The sequence below is a fragment of the Monodon monoceros genome, unplaced genomic scaffold (assembly GCF_005190385.1).
Source record: "Monodon monoceros isolate NGI ecotype Baffin Bay Population unplaced genomic scaffold, NGI_Narwhal_1 Super_Scaffold_11, whole genome shotgun sequence".
Classification (NCBI taxonomy): domain Eukaryota; kingdom Metazoa; phylum Chordata; class Mammalia; order Artiodactyla; family Monodontidae; genus Monodon; species Monodon monoceros.
In genome coordinates this window covers 122,927,234-122,953,221 of record NW_021703767.1, presented here as the reverse complement: position 1 = coordinate 122,953,221, position 25,988 = coordinate 122,927,234, and the positions used below count along the sequence as shown (strand labels likewise).

Below are 25,988 nucleotides of genomic sequence, written 5' to 3'. Positions count from 1 at the left end.
TTGCCCCCAAGGCTGAGTCCTGGTCAATCTGGAGAAGAGGGCTTGAACTCTGAGTCAGCCATCCCTGGCACCAGATGGGGTCTGGCTATCCAGGTACAGGCTGCTGAGAGTATTCTAGCAGGCGAGTTTCTGGAGGCCACCTATCTGAGGGTCCCTGTGCCCAGGTCCCACCCATGGCAGAGACTTTACTTCGTAGGTATCTGATGAGACACTTGGTCAAAGGGCTTCAGTGAGTTCCCTTCACCTAAAGTCCGCATTCCTTACCTGGCATTTCAGACTCCAAAATCAAGCCCTGACCACTTCCCTCCTTTCTATGAGTTCACCCAGACTCTGCTCTCATCAAATCTGTCTTTGGGGCTTGCACATTCAGGAGCCTGCTGGTGCATCTCTGCAGCACCGGGCAGTAAGACGAACACTGGCCTAGGGGCCCAAGGCCTGGGTTCAGGCCCCAGCTCCCCCACGTACTAACTTTGTAAGTGATAACCTCTCCAAGCCTCCGTTTCCCTGTCTATAAAGGTAGGGACAACACTACCTCCTGACCTTGAATACCTGCTGTGCCCCAGGCTTGCACTTCCACAGTCTCCTGTAATCATTAAAGCCCATGTGATGTTCTCTCGTGCGGGTCTCTCAAAGTCAACAGGTCTGAAGCTGAACTTGTCCCTCCCCAAGTCTGCTCCACTTCCAGACTCTCTCCTTCTCTGTGGGTGGCGCTCTCTCTCTCCCTCAGACCCAATCCACTATCAGGGCAGCTTCACCCTCTAATGACCTTTCCCATCCACCAACTTCTTTTCGTTGACATGTCACCCTCTCATCAAAAGTATTGCTTAAATTGCCTCTTAACTGGCTTCCCTCTGCCCACTCTTTAGTGCTAGGATGGCGGGGGCAGATACAAAGAGGAGGGAGGGAAAGGCAGATCTTCCCACAGCTCTTAGGATGAAAAACAGACTCCTTAACAATGGCCGGCAAGGCCCTCACGGTCTGCTCCCCAACCCTTTCCTCACCTCCTGTAACACTCCCCTCTGTTCCTGCTTCCCGGTCATCCCTCAGCGGCTCTGTCCTCTTCCCACAAGGAGCCTTTGTACACGCACTTTCCTGGTCCAAGAGTGCTCTTTCCCTGGATCCCCTGACCCAGGCCAACCTCACTTTCAACCTAAAATGTGCCTCACTATTCTTCTCCAGCTCAGTCTTTACATTTTCAGAAACACTTGCCCTGGATTCCCTGCCTCTGTCAAGTTGCCTCACTGTTCACCCTGATAGCATCAGGAACTCCCCTCAGAGGCATTTGTCGCCCGAGTAATTTTACCTCTGTGGGATCTGATTAACGTCTGCTTCCTTGTTACAAACTGAATACTTGTGTCCCCTCCCAAATTCATATGTTGAGACCGTACTCCCTGATGTGATGGTATTAGGAGATGGGGCCTTTGGGAGGTAATTGGGATTAGTCAGGGTCATGAGGGTGGGGCCCTCATGAATAGGATTCGTGACCTTATAAGAGTCACGAGAGAGCTTGCTTCCTCTCTCTGCTCTCCTCCATGTGAGGACATGATGAGAAGTCAGAGACTGCAACTCTGAAGAGTGCTCTTGCCACAAACTAACCATGCTGGCACCCTGATCTCAGACTTCCAGCCTCCAGACTGTGAGAAATAAATTCCTCTTGCTTATAAGCCACCCAGTCTATGGCATTTTTGCTTATAGCAGCCTAAACTGACCAAGGCACTCCCCCAGGGGCACAGGGCTCACTTTTCTTGCCTCTGCTTCTGGCACAGTTTCCAGCACAGACAGGTGCTCAACAAGAAGTTCGTTGAGTGAATGGAGGCAACACGGCATGGTGGCTACAAGCACAGACTGCAGGGCAGACTGGCTCTACCCTGTGTGTGATGTCAGGCAAGTCACTCAACTTCTCTGAGCTTCAGCTTCCCCATGTGTAAAATAGGGAGAGTGACAACATCCACCTCATAGGGTTGTTAGGAAGATTCAATGACCTTTGTTTAAATGTAATGTACTCAGAACACTACCTGACAAATAGTAAGGATGGTCTGTGTTTGTTAAATATGTAAAATGAACAGGTGCTAAATAATCATTAAATGAAGAAGTATTAATGAAGCTGACAGAAAACCTGATTTTAAAAAAGGAATACAAGTGGCTTGTTGTTGAAATATAGGCCAATGGCCAAGTCATGCTGACTAGAAATAACAAACTGTCTACGTAACAGAAAGCAGGATTTAAATTTAATTCAACCCTCGTTAGTAAGTTTGTGACTACATGTTGGGAAAACAACTACTTACAACTGGGAATACATCCAACATCTTAAGAGAAATGCCGGCTCAAATTCTTAATCCAAAGAAAGCTTTAGGTATGACGGATGCTAGTGGTTAGTCATATGCTGGGCTGAGTCATTTCTGTCAAAAATCAGCAAACCAAGATAAAACTCCCCAATGAACTTTTAAAAACCACCCACGCCCACTACATGAATTCATCCATCAAGGCTTTGAGAATCTTCTTTGAGAGTTCCCCACACAGCTCACAGTGCGCCTATGATTAGAGGACAACACTATAAAATACAGAAAATCCACAGATATCACACATTCCTACCAGCCCTTATCATATTCCCCAACATTCTTTCAAGTAAAGGAGTATAAAAAAATAGCTGGCTCAACATTTCATCCTTTGAGCAGGTATGACTTTTTGTCAGGGTATTAACAACGAAAATCTTCAGACCTAAGTTTTCATCCAATGTATAATTGTTTCTTACTATAAAGGGGTGTGTTATCACAGGACTAAAGACAGTAAAAAGTTGTGATATATTATAGTGCCTCTGTCAGTTTTTAAGGTTTTGCTGTTGCTTCAGGAGAAAAAGGAAGGAAGGACAGTTGCAGTTTGAAGAAGGGGTGCTTGGCAAAGGGGAAAGCGCTCAAAACAACAAAGTAATTAGAGCTACTGCAGCGAACTAGGAATGAACTATTAATTTCTCCTCAAACGTACTACACAAATTGCTTCAGCTTGTTTAGTTCAATTTATATGAGTGTAATATCGAATTAAAATTGTGAGTTGTTTTAATGAAAATACACCAACAGAAGGGAGATTTCATTTTCTTTATGAAAAGAGAAAGTCAGCTGTGAGGCCAGATTTTCATCCAGCCTTAATTGTGAGCTGATTCTGATTGAGAGAAAAGGCCCTGTTTAAATATTTGTTCCCAGAGAAATGAGGGGTCGGGTGATGGCTTGATGCACAGCTCTGCTGGCTATGGGAGGCTACAGCCAGCCACTGGGGCTGTGGGTAGGGGGAGAGGAAGCCCAGCTGTGCCGAGAAGGGAAATTCTCACCACGCACCCCTCTCCATGACCTGGTTCTCCCTACCTGCAGCCTCATTTCTCTCCCATGTGCTGGAACGTGATTCTCTTCCACATCTGTGTTTTACCAGTGCGGCTTTCTCTGCCCATAATGACCTCTACACTATGCTTGGCTAAGTCTTTCATGGTCTTCAAGCCTTGGGGGTCATCTCTTCCAAAAAGCTTTCCCCAACCGCCAGATGAGAGATGTCTCTCCTTTGCATCTAGTGCCACAATCACTTGCTACCATACGTCTCTCGTCACCTACATTGTGCATCCCTCTTGGGCAGGAGATGCAACTTAATCGATTCTATTTCCAGCAACAGTGCCTGGCATGAAGAAGATACAGTAGGTATCTGTGGAACGTTGAAAGATGTCAACCCGCTGTGTAACACACAAAGACACAGACGGCAGAATCCATTCTGGACTTTCAAAAATGACCAGATACTTTCTATGCAAGAATGACTGAGAATAAAGGCAAGAAGATGCTCGAGGTCATATGTGAGACCTCTCTACCTATTAATACTTTAAGTTACAGAAATCATATGCAATATAAAAATATATTGTATCCATATGATTCATTATTCATGCATTCTGTGGTTATCGTGAGCTTTAAGGATGAGGAATATTCTCTGACACCTCGCTGAGCCATGCTAGAGCCTGACCATGTGCTAAATGAGAGTCTGCAAGTACATGAAGTATCCAAAGTCCCCAATACAGTGTACAGATGTACCTGCCCGGGAAGCAGCACATTGCACAAAGCAGAGTACAGGCCCTGCCCTGAAAAACCTCAGAGCGAAGACAACAGGGGCATTTCTGATGAGTCAGGGTTGCTGGGAAAAGCCGCTTAGTGGCTGAGAGTCAAGCAAAGTAGATGCTATACACCCTGAAAAGAACACGATTCCACAAACTACTTTCAGACATATAGGGAATACATTCCTACTTTCTCCCAAATACAAATATTCTTTGTTTCCCCCACATACTTGCCTTAGGATAAAGTTTGTGAAGTGGAATTGCTAGACTATGGATATATACTTTTTTTTTTCTAAGAGATAAGGACATTTTATTTTTGACTTGTAAGAGATTGACAAGCTGTTTTCCACAGCCATTGAACTATTCACATTCCTTCCTGCAGTGTATGAGAAGTCCAATTACTTTACATCTTTGCCCATAGTTGGTATGACTGGTCTTTTTAATTTTAGCTGTTCTAATAGGGGTGCAGGGGTATCTCACTGTGATCTTATTCTGCATTTTCTGTGTGCAGTTAAGCATCTTTCTGTGTGCTTATCTGCCATCTATATAACTTCTTTGGTGAAGAGTCTGTTCAAATAGTTCCTCCAATTTTTACTGCGTTATTTGGTTTTTTAAAAAATTACTGTATTGAGATGTTCTTATATATTCTGGATAAAAGTCCTTTAACAGATTTATGCTTTGCAAATCCTTTCTCCCAGGCTATGGCTTGTCTTTTATTCTCTTAGTGTCTTTTGAAGAGGAGAAGCTTTTAATTTTGATGAAATCTAATTTGTCTTTTTTTTTTTTTTTTTCCTGTTTTGGATCACGCTTTTGGTAGTGTCTTATCTAAGAAATCTGTAACCTAAGGTCACAAAGATTTTCTCCTGTTTTCTTCTAGAAATTTCATAGTTTTATGCTTTACATTAAAGTTTATGATCTATTTTGAGTTAGTTTTTGTATATGGTGCAAGCTTCGGGTTGAATGTTATTTTTTTTGGGGGGGGGTAGGGGGAACATATGGATATTCAATTGTTCCATACCATTTTTTGAAAAGAGTATCCTTTCTCTTCTGAATTGCCCTTTGCAACTTTGTCAAAACTCAGTTATCTATGTAAGGGGGGGGGGTGTCAAATTTCGTGCTCACTATTCTGTTCCATTGATCTATTTAACTATTTTCACACCAATACCACACTGTAACAAGTACTGTAACTTTATAATTAGTCTTGAAATCAGATAGTGTCAATCTTCCAACTTTGTTCCATTTTTTTCAAAATTACTTTGGCTATCCTGGGTCATTTGCATTTCCATATGAATTTTAGAATTAGCTTATCAATTTTTACCAAAAAGCTTATTGGGGTTGAATTGAACCTATAAGTAAATTTGGAGAGAAATGAAATCTTAACACTGTTGAGTTTTCCAACCCACAAAACAAGGCATATCTCTCCATTTTAACTAGGTTGTATTAAATCTATCGCAACAATATTTTGTAGTTTTTAGCATATGGATCTTTGCACACTTTTGCCAGATTTATCCTTATTTCTTTTTTTATGCTATTGTAAATGGTATTATTTTAAAATTTTAATTTATGATTCTTTGCTGCTTGTATATAGAAATGCAATGATTTTTATGTATTTGTCTCATATCTAGCAACATTACGAAACTCACCTATGAGTTCTAGGAGCTTTTTTGTAGATTTCTATGTATTTTCTCCAAAGATGATTATGTCATCAACATTTTTTTTCCTATTCCAGTCTAGATGACTTTTATTTCTTTTTCTTGCCTATTGTTTTGGCTAGAACCTCCAGTACAATGTTGAATAGAAGTGATAAGAATGGACATCCTTATTTTGTTCCTCATCTTCTGATTGGAGAGTTTAATACATTTACAGTTAGGGTAATTACTGATAAGGAGGGACTTACTTCTGTCATAGTGCTATTTGTTTTCTATATGCCTTATATATTTTTGTCCCTCATTTCCTGCATTACTATCTTTTAGTTGATTTTTTAGTAGTGAAACGTTTAAATTCCTTTCTCATTTTCTCTTGTGTATTCTATAGCTATTTTATTTCTGGTTACCATGGATTACATTTAACATCCAAAAGTTATAACACTCTAATTTGATTTGCTTCTCTTGCTGTTTTCAAGAATTATCTTTGTCTTTGGTTTTTGAAAGTTTGATTATAATGTGTCTTAGTGTGGATCTCTTTGAGTTCATCTTACTTGAAGTTGGTTGGGCTTCTTGGATGTTTGTATTTATATCTTTCATCAAATTTGGGAAGTTTCAGCCATTATTTCTTCAAATATTCTCTCTGCCCCTTTTTTTCTCTTTTCCTTCTTGGACTCTCACAACGTCCACCTTATGGTGTCCCATAGGTCACTTAGGCTCTGTTCACTTTTCTTTAATCTTTTTTCTTTCTGTTCCTCAGACTTGATAATTTCCATTGTCCTATCTTCACGTTTGCTAATTCTTTTTTTCTGCCTGCTCAAATATGCCTTTGAATCTCTCTAGTGAACTTTTCATTTCCATTCTTATATCTTTCATCTCCAGAATTCCTTTTTGGTTTCTTTTTAGGTTTTCTATCCCTTTATTGATATTTCCATTTCATTCATAGATGGTTTCTTGACTTTCTCCACATCTTCCTTTAGTTATCTGAGTATCTTTAAGACAGCTGTTTTAAAGTCTTTGTCTAGTAGATCGGCCATCAGGTCTTTTTCAAGGGTGATTTTTGTTTATTTATTTATTTTTCCTTTGAATGGGCCATACATTCCTGTTTCTTTATATGCCTTCTGATTTTTTTGGTTGAAAACAACATTTGACTCTAATGACATGGTAACTCTGGAAATCAGATGATTCTCCTTCCCCAGGGTTTGATATTTTTGGTTGTTGTTATTACTTATTGTTTTTTGACGGTTGTAGGCTGTCTTTGTGCTGAGGATCAGCCCAAAGTATAAAGTTAAAGTCTTCTCAGTCTTTTTTCAGACTTTCCCTAGGCATGTGTGGTCACTTTTTAATTTTTCCCATATATGCAGTTAATTTTGCATGTCCTAGTCTTTAATGTCTGGCTCCCAAAAGGGGAAAAAGAGAAAAAGGAGGGGAGGGGAAAGCGTGCTGATTGTTTAAATCCCCTGGAAGTTACTTCAGCCAGAGAGGGAGGGGCTTGCAACAATGAGAGGAGATGCAACAATGGCTGGCCACCTTCGTCTGCACATCAGTGATCAGAGGCAGTAACCAGAGATCAGAGCACAGATCCCCAATATTCGGAAGACAGAGGCCCTTTTCCCCACACTGGCTCCCACAAGCTGTGTGCAGGCTGTTCCAGGAACATGGGCACAGCTGCCTGCCATGTGGCTGGGGGTGGGGGAGGGGTAGCTCTTACTGGGCTAAGAGCTGAAGTTGACTAAACTTAACTGCACTTTATCTGTCCATGTCTTCCCCTGGACGTAGTCCGTCTTCAACAGACTTCAGTATTCCAAAATGGTTACATCAGACAGATTCTGTTGGTGCAATTACTGTTTAGGTGGGGAGACAGATTCCTGTGGCTTCCTACTCTGCCATCTTCCCAGGAACCTTTGTGGGATGTTTTTTAAATCACAAATTAAACCTCTTTTGTTGGTATAAAGCTATTTAGGTTACCTGTTTCTTCTCATTTAAAAAAAATCTATTTTTGAATGAGCTTTGTTAGCTTGTCTTTTGAGGGATTTGTCTCTTCCAATTTTTAAAATGATCAAATTTGTAGGCATAAAGTTGTTTATAATATTCCCTTATATTTTCTATATAAGTTTTCAAAATCTATAGTTATGTCACCTCTCTCATTCCTGATAATAGTAATTTATGTCTTTCCTCTTTATTTTACTGTTAGTATGGCTAGAGGTTTATAACTTTTATTGATTTTCTCAAAGAAACAACTATTGGTTCAACTGATTTTCTGTAAAGTGTTTCTGTTTTCTCTTTAATTGATGTCTGCTCTGTTCTTCATTATTTCCTTTATTATGCTTATTTTGTTTTTCATTTGTTCCTCTATTCCTAATTTCTTAATATAGCTGAAGTCGTTGATTTAAAACCTTTCTTTTTTTTCTAATATAGTGTTTAGTTAGTGCTACAATTCCCCCTAAGTACTGCTTTAGTGACATACCCAAATTTTTGAATATATTCGACTTTAATTTTCATTCAGTTCAAAATATTTTCTCATTTCCATCTTGATTTCCTTTGTGACACATGGGTTTTTTAGAAGTGTGTTATTCCATTTTGATATTTGGGGAATCTTCCAGAAATCTTTCTATTATTGATTTCTCATGTAATTCCATTGTGGTCAGAGAACACATTTTGTAGGATTTCAAGCCTTATACATTTATTGAAGCTTCTTTTATGGCCCAGAATATAGTCTCTCTTGGTAAATGTTCTCTGTGCCCTTGAAAGGAAAGTGTATTCTGTTGATGTTTGGTTAGTGTTCTATGAAAGTCAACTAAGTTGAATTGGTTGATAGTCTTGTTCAAATCTTCTATATCCTTAATACTTTTCTGCATATTTATTCTATCAATTAGTGAGAAGAGACTTAAAATATCAGACTGTAATTGTGGATTTGTCTATTTCTCCTTGCTGTTCTATACGTTTTTATTCTTATGTATTTTGATATTCTATTATTACATTTTAAAAAGGTTTAGGATTATTATTTCCTCTCAAAGAACTGACCTCTTTATAATTATGAAATGACTTCCTTTATTCCTGTTAATATTCTTACCTCTGAAATCTCCTTTCTCTGACACTAGAGCTATTTCAGCTTTCTTTTAATTAGTGTTTGCATGGGAGAGTTGTCTATTCATTTACTTTGAACCTAATTGTGTCTTTATATTTGGTATGTTTCTTGTAGGCATCAAATAATTGTAGTTGGGTCCTGCTTATTTTATCCAATCTGACAATGCCTGCCTTTTAGCAGAAGTTGTTAGACTATTTATATTTAAAGTGATTATTGATATGATTAGGTTTAAGTCTATCATTTTGTTATTTGCTTTCTATTTGTCCCATTTATTCTTTGGTCCCTCATTCCCCTTCTTCTTCCTTCTTAGATTAACTGAGTATATTCTCATGCTATTTTATCTCCATTGAAAGCTTATGAGTTATAACTGCTTGCTTTTTTATTTTAGTGGTTGCATTAGGGTTTATAATATATATCTTTAACTTATCACAGTCTACCTTTAAGTGATATTATAAAACTTCATGTATAGCATAAAAACCTTACAATAGTATTCTTCTATTTTTCCCCTCCCAGTCTTTTTGATACTGCTGTCATATATTTTACTTCCACATATGTTATAAACCCCACAATATATTGTTATTTTTGTTTAAATGGTCAATTATCTTTTAAAGAAATTTAAATAATAAAAAAACATATATAATTGCCCATGTGGTTATCAATGCTCTGTATTCCTTTGTGTAGATACATTTTTCCATTTGGTATCATCTACCTTCTGCCTAGAGGACTTTGGTATTTCTTGTGGTGCAGGTTTGCTGGTGGTGATATCATTCAGCTTTTGTAGATCTGCAAATGTCTTTACTTTGCCTTTGTTTTTGAAAGATATTTTTGCCAGATATAGAATCCTAGATTGACACGTTTTTTTCCTTCAGTACTTTAAAGATCTGTACCACTGAATTCCCTTTTGCTGAATTAAGAAACAAGAAATCTGCTATCTTCTTTATTTGTTCTTCTGTAGCTGCCTTTAAGATTTTCTCTTTATTATTGGTTTTGAGAAACCTTATTATCATATACCTTGGCGTTGTTTTCTTCCTGTTTCTTGTGCGTGGGGTTTGTTGAGCTACTTGATTAAATCAAATTTTCACCAAATTTGAAAACATTTCAGTGATTACTTCTTCAAATATTTTTTCTGTTCTTTGTTTCTTTTCCTTCCAGGAGTTCAGTTACAAGTATATTAAGATGATTTAAATTATCTCATATCTCACCAATATTCTTTTCTTTATTTTTAAAAATTCTTTTTTCTCTTTATGTTTCATTTTGGATTGTTTCAGTTTGGATAGACTGTTATAGCTTCAAGTTCACTAACCTTTTCTTCTGCAGTGTCTAATCTGTTGTTAATCCTATCCAGTTTATTTTTCATCTCACCTACTGTAGTTTTCATGTCTAGATATTTGAGTCCTTTTAATATGTTCCATGTCTCTACTTAATTTTTGAACATATGTCACATAACTATTGTAATCTTTAAGGTACTAGTCTGCTAATTCTAACATCTGCATCAGTTCTGGTTCGACTTCCATTGATTGATTTTTCTCCTCATTATGGATGTGTATATAGACTTCAATTCTTCTTTTCTATGGAAAACCAAGTTGCCCTCCAAAAATGTTTTATCATTTCCCATCACTACCAATACATGAGTGTTTGTTTCCCTCCTTATCCTGCCAGCACTGAATTTTGACAATCTTTAATCTTTGCCTATCTCATTGGCTAGAACTATTTACTACCACAACGGATATTTATTGAGCGCCAGCTATAAGCCTAGTGACAGACGGTGGCAATTCTGTGGTGTTCAAGCAGTCACAGTAGCTGCCCTCATGGTGCTTATTACCTTGTGGTGTTTATGTTTTTATTTGCATTTTCAATGATTATTAGTGACGTTGAGCAGCTTTTCTCAAGTTTACTGTCCATTTATATTTCTTCTTTGGTATATGGCTTACTAATGCTCACTGACCAGTTTTAAGTTAACTGTTCGGATTTTTTATACCTATGTCAGAGCTATTTATTTACTAAAAATAAATACGTAACTTTTTGAGAAATTAAAAAATGTTTTGTAAACAAAGACATTTCTTTAAAATAAATTAATATTTGTAAGTAATTTCTTTGAAGAAATGATTTACATGTTACTCAAATATTTTTTTCTATGTTAAAAGTAAATAGAAATTGATTTTGGTTTAAAAACAGTAAACATTTTTGAGCAATGCAAAAATACAAAATACATATATGGATACATAAGATATACATAAATACGTAATGAATAAAACTTTCATATGTATCTGACATCAACAAATAAATGACTTATATTCTTTAGAAATAATCATGCAGATTACAAATGCCACTTTACTCTCTTAATAATGAAATGGAAAGCCAAGGAGATGGAACATTTCCAGATTAAATATTTCCAGCTGATTAAATATTTCTGGCAAAGCCATGCCATCTGTATTAGAAATGCCCTATATACAAGTCTGTTAATTTGTAATTGTCTAAGATCTATTCTTTCAAAGGAGAACGTGTCAGAATCCCCATTACAGAACGTTTGTTTACCCACTGAAGAGTAGCAGGAGTTCTCAAAGGTACATGCTACCTATTCATCTGGCTGTGTGGGTAATGCTTCCTGGAGCCCCAGGAAGGACGCCCTGATTGAGACACAGGTTCTATAACGTGCCCAGTTGTCTTTTTAGCATTAACGGTCAATGTGAAGTGGACAGGGAGGTAGTGGATCCTGAGAAGCATTTCAACTCTATGGCCAGGGATATGACTTGTACACATGTCACACGGCTAAGGGGTGTTTGCCCTCTGAATATGATGGAGGAAATGTATGTCACCAGTTATGCTGTGAATGAATAAATTGAACAGTTTTAATAATGGGGATGGTGACAGCAGCCAGCAAAGCCCCAAGAGGCCCAACCCACCAGTTCTTCCATTGGACCTGGGCCCCGGGACTGACCTGTTTGGTGAAGGTGGTCTCTGGCCACCTCAAACAAGCGCAGGTGCATGTTGGTGATGGGGTTGAAGGAGCCACAGGCCAGGAGCACCACGGGGATTCGGCTCTTCATCTTGTCAGGCACATTCACGCTCGCTGCAGCAGCCACCCTGCCTTCATTGGGACAAAAACTCATGTCAGGGAGTTGGCACCAAGACAAGTGTCAAGATCAGCGTCTCTAAGCCACACACAGGCCATTACTTCTCACTTGTAAGATGACTGAGGAGGCAAGAATAACAATAACAACATTTACAGGAGGTTCACCATGGGCCAGGAACTGTGCCAAGCACCACACCAAGGTACAGCTCTTATCCTACCAAATGCTTTCAACTCAACCCTGAGTAGTTACTTATACAGCTCAGGGATCTTAGAAGCTGCAAGGCCAGGACTGGAACCCAGGCAGCCTGACCCAAAGACCATGTTTTGCCCATAACCTCTACATCCTCCCTGTGCTCTGATGGATCACCTTGGTCAAAAGGCATATGTAAGATGCCCAGAATGTCATCTCTGATAGTCCAAATAAAGTCACAGGCCTCAGAGCAGAGCGGAACTTTTTAAAAACTTATTTTAAAATAATTTCAGACTTACAAAAAAAGTTGCAAAATTTGTACAAAGAATTCCTATATACCCTTTACACAGAGTCCCCAAATGTTAACATTTTACCACACTTGCTACATTCATTCTCCCTCTCCATATACACATACATATCTGTAAATACCTATAATTTTTTTCTGAAATGTTTGAGAATAAGTTGTAGACATAATACCTCTTTAAATACTTCAGTATGTGTTTTCTAAGAGCAAAGACATTTTCTTATATAACTGCAGAACAACGATTAAAATCAGAAAATTAACGTTGCTACAGGACTATAATCTAATCTACAGGTCTTTTCTGATGTCACTCACTGTCTTTATCCGGGGCCCAAGCATTTTTTGAGAGGGTCAGGCCCAGACACTCTCCATACATAGTTCATTTATCCTCACAACAACCCTATAAGTGTAAGTAATATTATCCTCATCTTGCATATGAGGAAACTGAGGCTCAGAGAGGGACTATCATTTGCCCTAGGTCACACAGCCAGTAAGAGGTAGAACTAGGAGTCAAACCAAGGCCTAACTCCAGTGAAACTCTTCATGAACATTCCAGGAGGCAGTGCCTCAGTGGCAGGAGAGCCCCTATCAGCCAACCTGCCCTGGAGCCCAGGCTGTTTTCTGCTTTACTCTAACCTCACCCAGGTGCTGAAAGCTACAGGGTAAGGAGACAAGAGGGTGGGCCCAGAGGAGAGCTGGGTGGAGACTGAAAGGGCAGCGGCCAGCTGGGAGTGGACCTGCCTCCTGGTACTGGGAAGGCTTAAGCACCTCCTTGGGTACATAGAGAAGTTGTTCTGGCAGTGTTCTGAGCTATGGTGGTGTGAGGATAAAAAACTCTCAACATAGGTGGGCCGCGGTTTCTTCCCACTTCCTTTGAGGCAGCAGGGACAGCCCCTGCTGCGTGAGAAGAAAGCAGCCTGGTGACCACTGCTGGCCCTGGAGGGCGGATCTTTAATGAGATAGTATTTGCAGAGTGTGCTGAGCTAGTCACAAGAGCAGCCTTGAAATGAGTGTATCCGAAGAGGCTGGCCATTTTCTACAACTGTTAGGAAGCCTTTCAAAATTCTACTTCGTTCTGACAAAACATTATTTTTTTTAGAGCCCTTACAACATGTAACTGCAGCATCTCAGGTAACCTGGGGTCTTGATCCATTTTCTCCAAAGTTCCCCAAAACTGTAAATTAGAACATTAGTTTGAATGGTGGCATCAATGCGATGCAGTGCGACGATGGGAAGGAGAACAAATGATATATAGGAAGTGTGTGTCTGTCTTTTCTTTCCTTGCGTGGTCACACTGAGCCACGCCGCTCTGACAGCGACTGACTCTGTCTGAGCCGCACCTCAGGCTGGAGGTCGCAGTGGGTCCACATTCCCAGGCTCAGGAACGAGGTCAGTGCACCTGCGTCGTCTGTTTATGCCAACGTGCTTCAACTAAACACCCTCCCAAGCCCAAACCCAGAGAAATACAATGATAGGGCTGAAATGGACTCCCTCCAGGGATTCAGCAGAGAATACACCAGGCTCCAATGTGAGTGCCTCTCGAAGGTCGGATGCATGCCATAAAAGTGACTCATCGGCCCTATCATGTCATAGTATCTGGCGAGATGAAGCAAGTGTGGGGGACTTTTGCTACTGGGAAAGCCTTCTCACCAATAAGCATTTAACAGAGGTCCACCGAGTGAACAGCAATTGCAGCTGAGGGATTTAACGAGTTGAGAAGGTGGCATACGGTCTTCTTGGAATTTATCATTAAACTGGAGGCAAGGCAAACAGATTCCACCTCCGGATCCCGCCCCCTCTCCAGTTTACCGCCTCCCACTTCACAGTCATCCCGATAGCATTTCATCCAGCTCCTCAAATACAACACACAGCTCCTTTCTGCTGGTGCAAATGCTCTTCCGACCACCAGAAACGAACGCCCTCCTCGCTCCTGCCTTCAAGCTGCTCTCCTTGGAGGCCAGTGCCTCCTCACACCCCCACCATGCTAACTGTACCTGTCACTTTATCACTTTCTTCTTTCACGGACCACAGACCTGTCACTGCCTTGTTTCCGCGTCTCTCTTCCCCAAGTAGAAGGTGAACTCCTCCAGGGAGGTTTCTTGTTCATCTAGGCCCCTCAACTCCTGCAGGGGGCCTGGCACACAGGTACTCAGGAATGTGGCACAAACGAGAGAATGAGGGACTCTCCCTGACCAAGCATCCTCCTTTTCAGATGGTGACCTCCTCTCTTTGTTTCTGTCCCAAGCAGTCAATGGATTGGGCCTTCCAGGGATATAAGCTGACCTTTCCAGCTTCCCAGGGGCACCTAAGGCCCCTCCCCAAGACCCCACTCCACCCAACTCAGACTGAAAGCAAGCAACATATTCCTGCCTTGTTGTGTCATCTTCGATGCCAGGAGCCCATCAATAGGGATATACGAGCCTCCTGCACACTGACACCAAGGTCATTCCTCCACCCTGGAGGTCATCAGCTGTGGCTTTGCCAGGTGAAGGGACTTTGAAGGCGCGATTAAATTAAGGATCAGAAATGCAGAGGTTATCCTGGATTATCCGGGTGGGCCAATTTTAACATGATTAGGGTACTAATAAAAGGGAGCAGGAGGGTCACACAGAGGAAGACATAAGGGCCAAAGCAGCGATCAGAAGGCAGGAAGATGCTCTGCTGCTGGCTTTGAAGATGGAGGGAGGGCCAGGACCCAGCAGGGCGAGAGGAATCAGCAAGGAAACAGATTCTCCCCTAGAGCCTCCAGAAGGAGGGCAGCCCTGTTGACACCTTGATTTCAGACTCCTGACCTCCAGAATCATAAGAAAATAAAATTGTGTTGTTTTAAGCCAGTACTTTGTAGTGATTTGTCACAGCAGCCATAAGGAACTCACACACTCATCTATTTGGGGCAGGCGCTCCGAAGTGACCTTCCGCCTGGGGCAGGAAGGGCACAGGGCTTGAGCCGATAAGGAGGATATGGAAAGGTGTGTCGGGCACAGGGACCAGCATTGCAAAGGTTCAGAAACCACCACTTAAGGTGGGCGATGGACTAACAGCACATAGATGTGGCTGTGTACGCTGATGAGTGGGTGGCCCAAGACGGGGGGTGCAGAGGGTGCAAGGATCACGCGGTCCCCCAAGGGGGAGTCTAGATTTCATCCTATAGGCAATGAGGAACCTCTGAAGGATTTTAAGCGCTCTCAAGTGCTCCCAGGATGGTGTGTCGGGAAGCAAGCCCCAGGATGGCTACCCCCGGGACCCCTCTGCCTGGCAAAGGTCAGGCAGTCCCCAGCTTCCCAGAGGATGGCCTTTCCTGCTGCCCACATTTCTCCTCAGTCAGCGGGTAATGTGATGCTGGCCAGTGCCCCACGCGTACTAAATTCTAACTAAGTGTGTGCCCCTTGGCCCACTTGTCACAGGCTGTTGCAGAGACACAGAGAGGAAAGGCGAGCCGGGAAGGTTAAGTGCCACCACTGCGGACGTAACGCGCTAATGCTCAACTGGGAGGCGGTTTACCTTTCCCTGTGGTGAGTGCCTCTAACGGGACCTGGCCCGGGAAAGTGGCCGAAAACATCCGTTTATTATAGACAAAAAGCAGATGGACTTGGGCAGAATGGAAATGGATTCTACAAACATCTTTCATTACACAGACCTCTTGACCGGACTCCTTGTCTTAAAGAAAACAAGAGGCACAGTTTGGATTCGTGGGGTTGACGAGAACATTTTTCAGGACCCGGGGAGATCATTTCCATCTGCGCAAGAGTATCAACTTTTCCAGGGCAATCAACCTTCAAGTAAACTCCGGGCACTTTTTCTTTTCAACTTTGCCAGATTCACTCGCTGTTGCTATGGGCACACAGCGCTGCTAAGAACAAAAGCAGAGCCAGCCTCCTCCGTCGTGTGAGGATCCTCTGCCAGCCACCCCTTGGAGGAAACAAACATGCCAATTAAGCGCTCGTCCTAATTATGAGAGTCGCAGGAAAGCAGGCAGCCTGGATCTTCAGTTTTGAGAACTTTCAAAAGATTTGGAGGAGCCCAAGGAATGGAACGAGCTCTCTTGCAATCCCACACTCAGGAGTTGGGACTGATTTCGACTGTCATAGGAGGGAGGAACTGAGTGACAGCTACTGGGTTTACTGAGTGACAGGCTAGGCACTGGGCAGAAAACCTTATACACATTGGCGCTGATTCTTTCAACACGCCTGGAAGGGAAGGGTTGGTGCTTGCGTTCTGGTAAAGAGTCTAATCAACTTCTCCGAGCCTCAGTCACATGGAAAATGGAGATAATTACACATACCTTCTAGGGCCGTCTTGAGGGTTATCGGAGTTGACCCACTTAGCACAGTACCTGGCCCATGGGGGGTTCTCCAGAAATATTAGCTCCTTCCTCTTTCATTATACTGAAAACGGAATTCATTATCCCCACATCTGCTTCCATATACCTATTCACCTTGTTTGAAAAAGAGCCTACCATTTTGTAGTCACCCACTGATCAAAACCTGGCAGGCTTTAGGAACACGTCAGCATCCCCCGCCTGGCAGGCGGCTCAGTCAGACCAGCTTGAGTTGTCACCAGAGAAGAATGCTCCCAAAAAAGGCCACTCCCACATGCCACTGCTGTGGTTTCTGTCTAGCTCCAACCATAACAATCAACTCAAAGCATCACTTATCCCTGGAATCGAGTTAAGAGTTGATACTGAGAAACAGAGGAATGAATAGTTGAATGTCATTCAGGTAGGAAAAACATCTGAAAATGAAGAAGAAACATGCCCCAAATCGCAACCAACTTGCCAACTTTAAACAAAGAAGGTATAAGAGGAGGCAGAAGGTGAGAAGAGGTGCCTGGGGTCTGCGATGAGGAGTGCAAAGTAGCACATTAACATGCCAGCTATTGTGCTAGTGCCTTGGAGGTACAGGGGTAAATGAAATCTGGCCTCTTCCTCCCAATCTTTCAGGAAGAACGGATATCGAGGACACCAGCTAGGGTAGAGTCTGCTGGTGAGCTCCCAGCATCCACTCTCCTGGCTGGGCATGCTGCTACATTCCCAGTGAGGTCATGTGACTAAGGCCTGGCCAGTGATCTATATGAATAGAAGTGTTGGGTGGGACTTCCAGGAACTCTTTTTAAAAGGGAAAGGCATGCCTTTCTCCTCTTCTCCCCTCCTCCTGTCTAGAATGTGATGGCTGGGGTATGGCAGCTAGATTGGACCCTGAGGATCAACTCTAGGTCTGGCAGAGAATAAGCCAAGAGAAAGTCAGGACCCTGAGGACCTGGACTGCCGACCTCCAGGTATTTTTTTTACTGGGGAGAGAAATAACCTCCTAAGCCACTATTATTTTCTATTTTCTGTTACATGCAGCTAAACCTAATTCAAACTGATATACTGATACCTAATGAATGTTTATTGAATCTGGCTATAAAGGAATGAAAAGTGTATAAACTTTTAGAAGTTCCTATTGCCCCAGTTAAACCTATTTTATATCCAGAAACTCAAATAGATATTGTTTGAAAGGGAAAATACATCTAAGAGAAAAAAATTCTACCATCACTTAATTTTTTTTTTTTTTTTTTTTTTTTTGCGGTATGCGGGCCTCTCACTGTTGTGGCCTCTCCCGTTGCGGAGCACAGGCTCCGGACGCGCAGGCTCAGCGGCCATGGCTCACGGGCCCAGCCACTCCGCGGCATGTGGGATCTTCCCGGACCGGGGCACGAACCTGCGTCCCCTGCATCGGCAGGCGGACTCTCAACCACTGTGCCACCAGGGAAGCCCCATCACTTAATTTTTTCTATGAATTTTTCATGGGAGGAAAAATCCTTACTCAGGACTCTAGAAGGCTGAAATGTGCAGCAATGAATCTGCTTTTCTGTAGATCACAAAAGCCAGACTCTGTCCTATCGCCTTACCCCCAAGACGGATTCATTATGGTGTGCTGTCACACTCTGCTTCGAGTGGGCATTTGCCATATGGCTTGGCTGTTTAATGGTTTTCTGATACTTGACAAAAATGAAGCACAATCATTTTGCAAGGAGTTTGCATTCCTAGATGGGTCTTTTCCAAATAACAGTTGTGCCTCAAAATTGAGTTACTCAATTTGCAATTTGTGGACACAATACTCAAACATTTACAAGTGAGCAAAACCTCAAACCACTTGGGCTATTTCCAGGCTTCAGAGTTTGTGAAGTTTTTAGCAATGTTATGAGTGTGCAGCTGTTGACAAACTCAAGCCAACGTCTCTGAACCACCAGACCCGGCAGGCAGCAGTGATGTCCTACTTAGCAGGCATGTGGAGCTGACCACAAACCCTGGGGATAGAAAGAACATGAGGGAGAGAGATAAGCCTCATGCCAAAGTCCACAGACTAACACCCTATCTCTTCCTCTCCACTCCCTAACCCATGTGTAGAGATGACACCCAATCTATTGTTCTAGTCCTGATCTTGCTTATGGGCCCCTACAGGTCCATGGGTGGCCACGCACTGGCTTGATAACAAGCCAGACAGACGTGGATTCAAAACCAACAAGCACTTCCTAACGGCATGACCTTGAGTGTATCAGTCAGCAGAGGCCAGGTGAGGCTCATTAACAAACAACCCCCAAATCTCAGTAGCTTAAAACAATGAAGGTTTATTTCATGTTCCTATACATGCCCAGTCCATGCCTACTGGGGGCTCTGCTCTGCCTCATCTTTGTCCCTCAATCCAGGACTCAAGTCAATGGAGGAGTCACTACCTGGAATATAGTCAATCACTGTAGCAGAGAAAAAGAAGGCTCTGGAAGGTCACTTGGCCTCAAATGGGCACATGTCACTTCCAACAACAGCACCCAAGTTCAACAAGTTAGAAAATGCAATCTGACTCTGTGTCCCAAAGTTAGAGAGCCAGAAATATTTGGTGAATAGCCCTGCAGTTATCAGCTAATTAACCACTCCGAGCCTCAGTGACCCATAGGGAAAATGGAGATAATTACACCTACCTCCTCAGACTGTCATGAAGATAATTGCTGTTGACCACGTAGGGCACTCAGAATAGTGCCTGGCCCATAAGAGGCTCTCCAGAACCTCTAACTTTTCCGTGTGTCCAAATCAGAATTCATCACCTCCCATACCTGCTTCTGGCTGCTCGTACCCCTTATCTGTGTTTCCAGTCACCCACGATCAAAACCTGCCAGTTAGCTATGACACCTCCCCATCCTTCCTCATGTCCCCTGAATACAACTAGCCTCCGAGTGTGTCCAATGTTCTCTGCATAAGGTCACCTTCCATCACGACCGAGACCTGCCGTACTATAGGATGTCATTACTTTCTTGTATCAATTAGGGAAAATGCAAACAAGAGAAGGAAGCTCTGGTTATCTTGGTTCCCCTCCCCACCAAAGGCAAAGCAGTGAAGGAGCATGGAACGATCAGAAGGCCACCGGGCCATCACACAGAATAAAGGAAGAGCTGAACATGAGATCTCAGGGTGGACAGGGGCCAGGGCAGTGTCATGGTCCCAGCCTGGATGGGATCCTCAGGTACAGACATGGTCACTGGGGCTCACACCAGTGTACAATGCTGTTCCCAGAGAGGGGCAGTTGATGTGGACTGGACAGTCTCACCCCTGCCCCCAGTGTGGGCGTCCACACTTGGTAAGAGACACTCTGGAATCACCTCCCCACCACCAATTTGGCCTCAATCCAATCTCTTCTCAATATGCTGAGCAGATTAACTAGTTCTAAAGTTTGGGTTCAATCACTCAGATGAATGTGACAAACTATTGAGTGTCTACTATGCACCAAGCACCGTATAAAACCTGGGCCTTTATGCCAAGCCCGTGATAAAGTCTTTGGTAATGTGTTCTCCATTGGCATTTATGTGCTAGGTCATGTCCTTCATCTGGCGTTGGAACTTTGGAGATTCTGGCCTCATTCTACCTCTCCTAATTGTCCCCCGACTGCCCTCTCGGTTCCCTACGTGTTCTCCATCTCCTCACCAAGCTGGGACCACCTGCCATGCTCTGATGTGTCTTCTGAGTCTTTCTGCTTCTGGGATCTCTGTTTATTGCCACTTCCTAGAGCTAGAATCTCTTCCGGACCAACCCTCCCACAGAGCTCCTCCTGGTAGCTCACCTGGAAGTCAGTGATCCGTCCTCTGACCTCTTCAAGGTGACACTCTGTCTATATGGTTGAGTCCACATACTTTTCTAGCCTAGCAGGCTGCAAATCCCTAAGGGCAGGGATCCCAGGGGTTCTAATGCAGAGTGGAAGGCAAATAAGGAATATTCACCTCATTCATTGGGGGACAAGGTACAAGTGAAAAGTAGATCGAAATGAGAGCCAGGGAGCACCGGACACTTCAGGGCATGGTCTAGGCTGAAGCAGGAAGAAGCAACTGAGGAGGAAACGTCCCTCAAACCAGAATAGCAGAGCCCCAGCTTTGTCCACCCTCCCCCCGTGCTTCCAACAACCAATTCTTCCTAGTCTCCAGTTTGCTTTATTTTACCCCAGGCAGACTTCTGTCCCTCCATCTGGGGTGTCAGCTCCCTTCCAGACTCGAATATTGTTCTCACCCCATGAATCGTGTCTGCTGCCTTGGCTGGGCCCCATCCAGGATCCTGATTCCTGATTGCCCCTCAAAGGCGTCATTTGACTCCTCTGTCCTCTCTGTGTCTCCGTCCATGCCTTGTCCAGGGTGCATGCCCAGGGTCCCGCTCCAGTCCAGCAGGGGGCGATGAGCCACAGTTAGTGTTGGGAAAGCAGTCCCACACCCTCTACAGCCCTAGGGGCTTCCCTATTTGTCAGCAAAATGCAGAACTGTTCATAATGATGGCAGGGGATGGCACCAGGGCCCTTCTAGTGCCCAAACCACAGAACTGGCAGCAATGTGGGCTCTTCCCCCTCCCTGGCCTTGACAGCCTGTCAGTTCTACCTCTGTAACATCTTTATGATCCAGCCCTCTCTCAAATTCCACAGTCGCTGCCTTGGATTGGGGCTCATTATTTCTCAGTTGGACCTGAGTGCACTCTTAACCTGGTCTCCTGTCTCCAGTCTCACTGATCCATCTTCGGCTCAGTTGCCCAAGGGATCTTGTAACAAGCTTAATCCCCTGCCGACCACCCACATTCTGGATAACGTTGAAACTCCTTAGCGTGGCATCCATAGGCCCTTATAACCTGGTCATGACCTGTTTTACCAGCCTCATCACTTACCTTCCAACCCCTCCCTGTGTCTGCTCCATCAAACTGCTTTCTATTCTATCCCAAGTCCCCTTGCCTTGAACTTTAGGACCAGCCTTAAAATCAGATGTAAAAATTCTAACAAAGAAGACAACTTTGTTTACCTTGCTTGTTCATTCATTCACTAAAAAAGAAAACAAGTTGCCACTGCTGTCAAGTTCCCCCAGGCATCAGGATGATGAGAGGGAGCTCCTGAAATACCTATAAAGATCATGAGCTGGCTGGGCCCTCCATGAAGGCAGGCCAGGCCAGTGGACGCCCAGTGAACCACAGCAGGGGAGATGCGGGCAAGCCTTACTGCTAAAAGATAGGTGTTCACTTGAGAATTTCACGGGGCACAACATAACCAGGTCCAGAGCAATCCTTTCCCATCTCATGTAATATAATTTCCTCCAGAAATTATAAGCCAAGCAGCCCATCTTCCCTTCTTTATTGAGTTATAAGCAGAATGAGATGGTCATGAGCAGAAAACTGCAAATCTGTGCAGTGATCTATGAAGTCAGATCAAACCTGAGCCAGGTCTGGGGCGGTAATTAATTAAAAATTTTAACCAAGTTCATCCAACGTATATTTAATGTTATGCGTAATCACTTTTGTGTTGGCCAGAGATGAGGCCTAAATGGTGGGCAGTTCACAGGAACGACTGCAGTCTCTATGAGTCTTTAACAGACAAAGCTTATCTTGTTTCTTCCCTCAGTTACTGCTTCAGAAGCCATTAGTAGGACAGGCAGCTCAGGCCCTGCCCACGTCCCCACCGAAGCTCGCGCACAGGCCAACATCTCTCATGCGCACAAGGACACTCAAACAGTGAAGCCCATGGGGCACTTCTTCTGGCCTTGAACTGAGGCTGCCTGTGCTTGCACCTGGAATGGAAAATGCTTGGCTTTTTGTTCCAAGCTTTATGACTTTGAACAAGCCCTCCAATTCTCTTTAAAATGAGGATATCCCAACATCCATCCACGGGGGTGCCATGAACATGAACAAAAGAGACACATAAGGACTACATCTCCTACATGGCTTTGAGAAGAGGAGGAAGCCTTCCATTACAAAGTTAGGAAGCAGGATTCATGTGTGCCAACCCTGTGTAAAGACAGCACTGTCCCTGACAGATTCAACCTGTTCCTGCTAGAGCAGGCCAAACGAGGCCACTGTTTATCTCAGGGCATGAGCTCCACATGCACAAAATCAAGGATTTAATGAAGCCAGTGTTCCAGCCGATTTGGGTCTGGGCTGGGAGAATCAAAGAGGCCCAACATATCTACCAGTAGGTCATACACAACACTCCAGCTGACCTGCACCAGGTTCCCTCCCACGAAGTCAGGAATTGGTGACTTTCTTTACTATGCATGAATTTAAAAGCCAGCAAAGACGTTAATTTGCTCCCATGATTGATGAAGAACCAAATGTATTTATCTGGTAGCCATTGGCTGCTGGCATTTCTTACAGGACATTGTGATACGTGGTAATCCATGAGTGCGCACGCACGAGCACAGGGTTCCTGGGAGTTGGAGCAGAGAGGCTGCCCAGAGGCCCAGGCAAGGAGGATCCTGGCTCCAGGCGAACAGGCAGATCCCGGGGCCTCAAGGTCAATGGGTAGAGCTAGAATCCAGTCAGGCCATAAGAATTACAGAGCACCTTATGCCCAGAGACTGGGGTAAAGCCAGACATAGACATCTGGAGGTATCAGCTCCAAAATTAAGACAGGGAAGCTTCATCCACCAGCCTCTGGCTCTTGTGAATTCTCCTGCATGTGCTGCCCTCGCTAGATCAACAAAATAATAACTTAAGTGTAAGAGAAAAGGTAGCCAAAATGAAATGACTTAAGCTCACTGTCTTCCATAAGCAGATGTTCCAGAGGGAGTGTGATGTGGGAGAGGTTCTGCTGGTCCTCTTCTCCTTGTTATCAAGCGCAGTTTTGTTCAGGGACAAGGGGCACAGATCCAGACAGGAACCACGGCACCACGTCCGCCATGGCAGTCTGTCCCCTTTGCTGTGATTGGTCAGGTGTGGGCATGTGACTCAGTCCCAGCTAATGATATTTAACAGGAGGAGCCTGGAGGCCTCTGGGAAAGACGTTCCTACCCGCTGAAAGAGCAGCGACAGGGAGGCCCTTTCTCTGCCCCTCCCCGCCCTGGACACTGTGGTCTAAGATGTGCCACCGGGGTTGCCACGGTCCCCTGTCACCACAAAGGGAAGCCCAAGAGAGCTGCAGAGGTGAAGGACCACCCAGAGATGTGGTCTCATCAAGTCACTGATTTAACCTAGTACTGCCTCTCTCTAGATTTTATTACTGAGCTGCTAAAATACCTTTACTGCTACAGCTACTGCTGGTCAGGTATTCGGTTACTTGTGGCTCGAAGCATCCAAACAGATATACCTCGGGAGGCCTTGGTTCTGGCTGTGCCTCACAGTGTGTGCAATTCTACAGGCCAAGTGTGACCCCAGCGTGAAAAGACAGGGACCTTCTGCGTGACATGGTCCCTAAAGTCAAACCAGCCACTCCCTCTGGGTTGCAAGCTGGAGAGAGGCACTGCGCCTGTGCTTGAGGGCATCCTGCTGTGTGGGACCCAGGGAGGGGTGGTATGTCAGACCCCAATGTGGCCACTGTAGTGGGAATTTTCCAGGGACTATTTTGAACAAACATGATTTTTGGTTGACGCTGGGCCCTCAGAACCTAATCTCGGGGTAAACTGCCTCCTGAGCCTCTTAACAGACGCGTCTCAACTGCATTCACTGTCCCCATGTCCCCGCAGGGACCTCTCTGACGGCAGCTCTGTATCTGGTGGGACCGTCTTCGCATCTTCGATGGCCCGCCGGGAGGACATGCACCTCGCTCCCCCTCTCCACAGGCGGGGACAGCTGCGTCTTTCCTGCTTCGGTGCCAGCTGCCTGCCTGTCTGTGCCTTTGGCCCAACACAGCCTGGTGACTTGAGGAAGCCTCAACACATCCGCACCGTCATCTGTGCCTTTGCTCCTGCTGGCCCTTCTGCCTAGAATGCCCTTTCTACCCATTTGTACCTATTTAACTTTGCTCCCCTAGCACTCAGCATATATTAGGGCAACATAAAAGGTCTCCTTAACAAAAACAGAAACAAAGAACCCAATTAAAAAAGGACTTGAATATACATTTCTCCAAAGATATACAAATGGCCAACAAGCTCATGAAAAGATGCTCAACATCACTAATCATTAGGGAATGCAAATCTAAACCACAATAAGATTCTACCTCATACCCATCTGCGTGGCTACTATCAAAAATACAGAAAGCAACAAGTGTTGATTAGGATGTGGAGAAACTGGAACCCTTGTGCACTATTGGGAGGAATGTACAACGGTGCAGCTACTGTGGAAAACAGTATGGGGGTTCCTCAAAAAATTAAAAATATAATTTCTCTATGATTCATCCATTCCACTTCTGGGTATATACCCAAAAGTATTGGAGGCAAAGTCTCATAGGGATATTTGTACACCCACGTTCAGAGCAGTAATATTCACAGTAGCTAAAATGTGGAAGCAAACCAAGGGTTCATTGATGGATAAAGAGATAAGCAATATGTGGTATTTACATACACTGGACTATTATTTGGCCTTCAAAAAAGGAACTTCTAAAACATGCTTCAGTATGTGTGAAACTTGAGGACACTGCTAACTGAAACAAGCTTCAGAAAAAGACAAATGCTGTAGGATTCCATTTACATGAGGTACTTAGAGCAGTCAAACTTACAGCGATGGGGGATAGAATGGTGTTTGCCAGGGGCTGGATGGAGGAGGGAACGGGGAGTTGTGTACTTTCAGTTTTGCAAGATGTTACAGTTTGGGATATGGTTGTACAACAGTGTGACTGTACTTAACACTTTTGAACTGTATACTTAGAAATGGTTAAGATGATAAATTTTATATTACGTGTATTTTGCCCCAATTAAAATCTAAAAATAAAAGGTCTCCTTTGGTGAGCCTTCTCTGATGCCAGGGTCTGACTGCACTGGTTGCTCATTAACCTCTGCCTTGCTTCCTTGTTTTCTGTTCTATCAGGATAGTTGTGAGACCTACCCAGGTGCCTAAACCAAGAGCATCACAGAGAAATAGAGCCAGAGCCCGTATCGAACTGCTCCTAAAGTCAATCCTAACTAGGCACCTCAATTATGTGAGCCAGTAAATTCTTTTTTAACATCTTTATTGGAGTATAATTGCTTTACATTGTTGTGTTAGTTTCTGCTTTATAACAAAGTGAATCAGCTATATGTATACCTATATCCCCATATCCCCTCCCTCTTGCATCTCCCTCCCACTCTCCCTATTCCACCCCTCTAGGTGGTCACAAAGCACCTAGCTGATCTTCCTGTGCTATGCGGCTGCTTCCCACCAGCTATCTATTTTACATTTGGTAGTGTATATATGTCCATGCCACTCTCTCAC

The 25,988-nt window shown here is 43.7% G+C and overlaps 1 protein-coding gene across 2 annotated transcripts in view; it reads right to left on the bottom strand.

Annotated features, from left to right (window-relative positions):
- The window catches only part of NMNAT3 (nicotinamide nucleotide adenylyltransferase 3), a 115,292-nt gene that overhangs the window by 53,788 nt on the left and 35,516 nt on the right, over positions 1-25,988 (bottom strand). For both annotated transcript variants that reach the window (XM_029214338.1, XM_029214339.1), the window contains exon 2: positions 11,751-11,900. In XM_029214338.1, the coding sequence (XP_029070171.1) occupies positions 11,751-11,900 (150 nt within the window). The remainder of the gene's footprint in view (positions 1-11,750; positions 11,901-25,988) is intronic.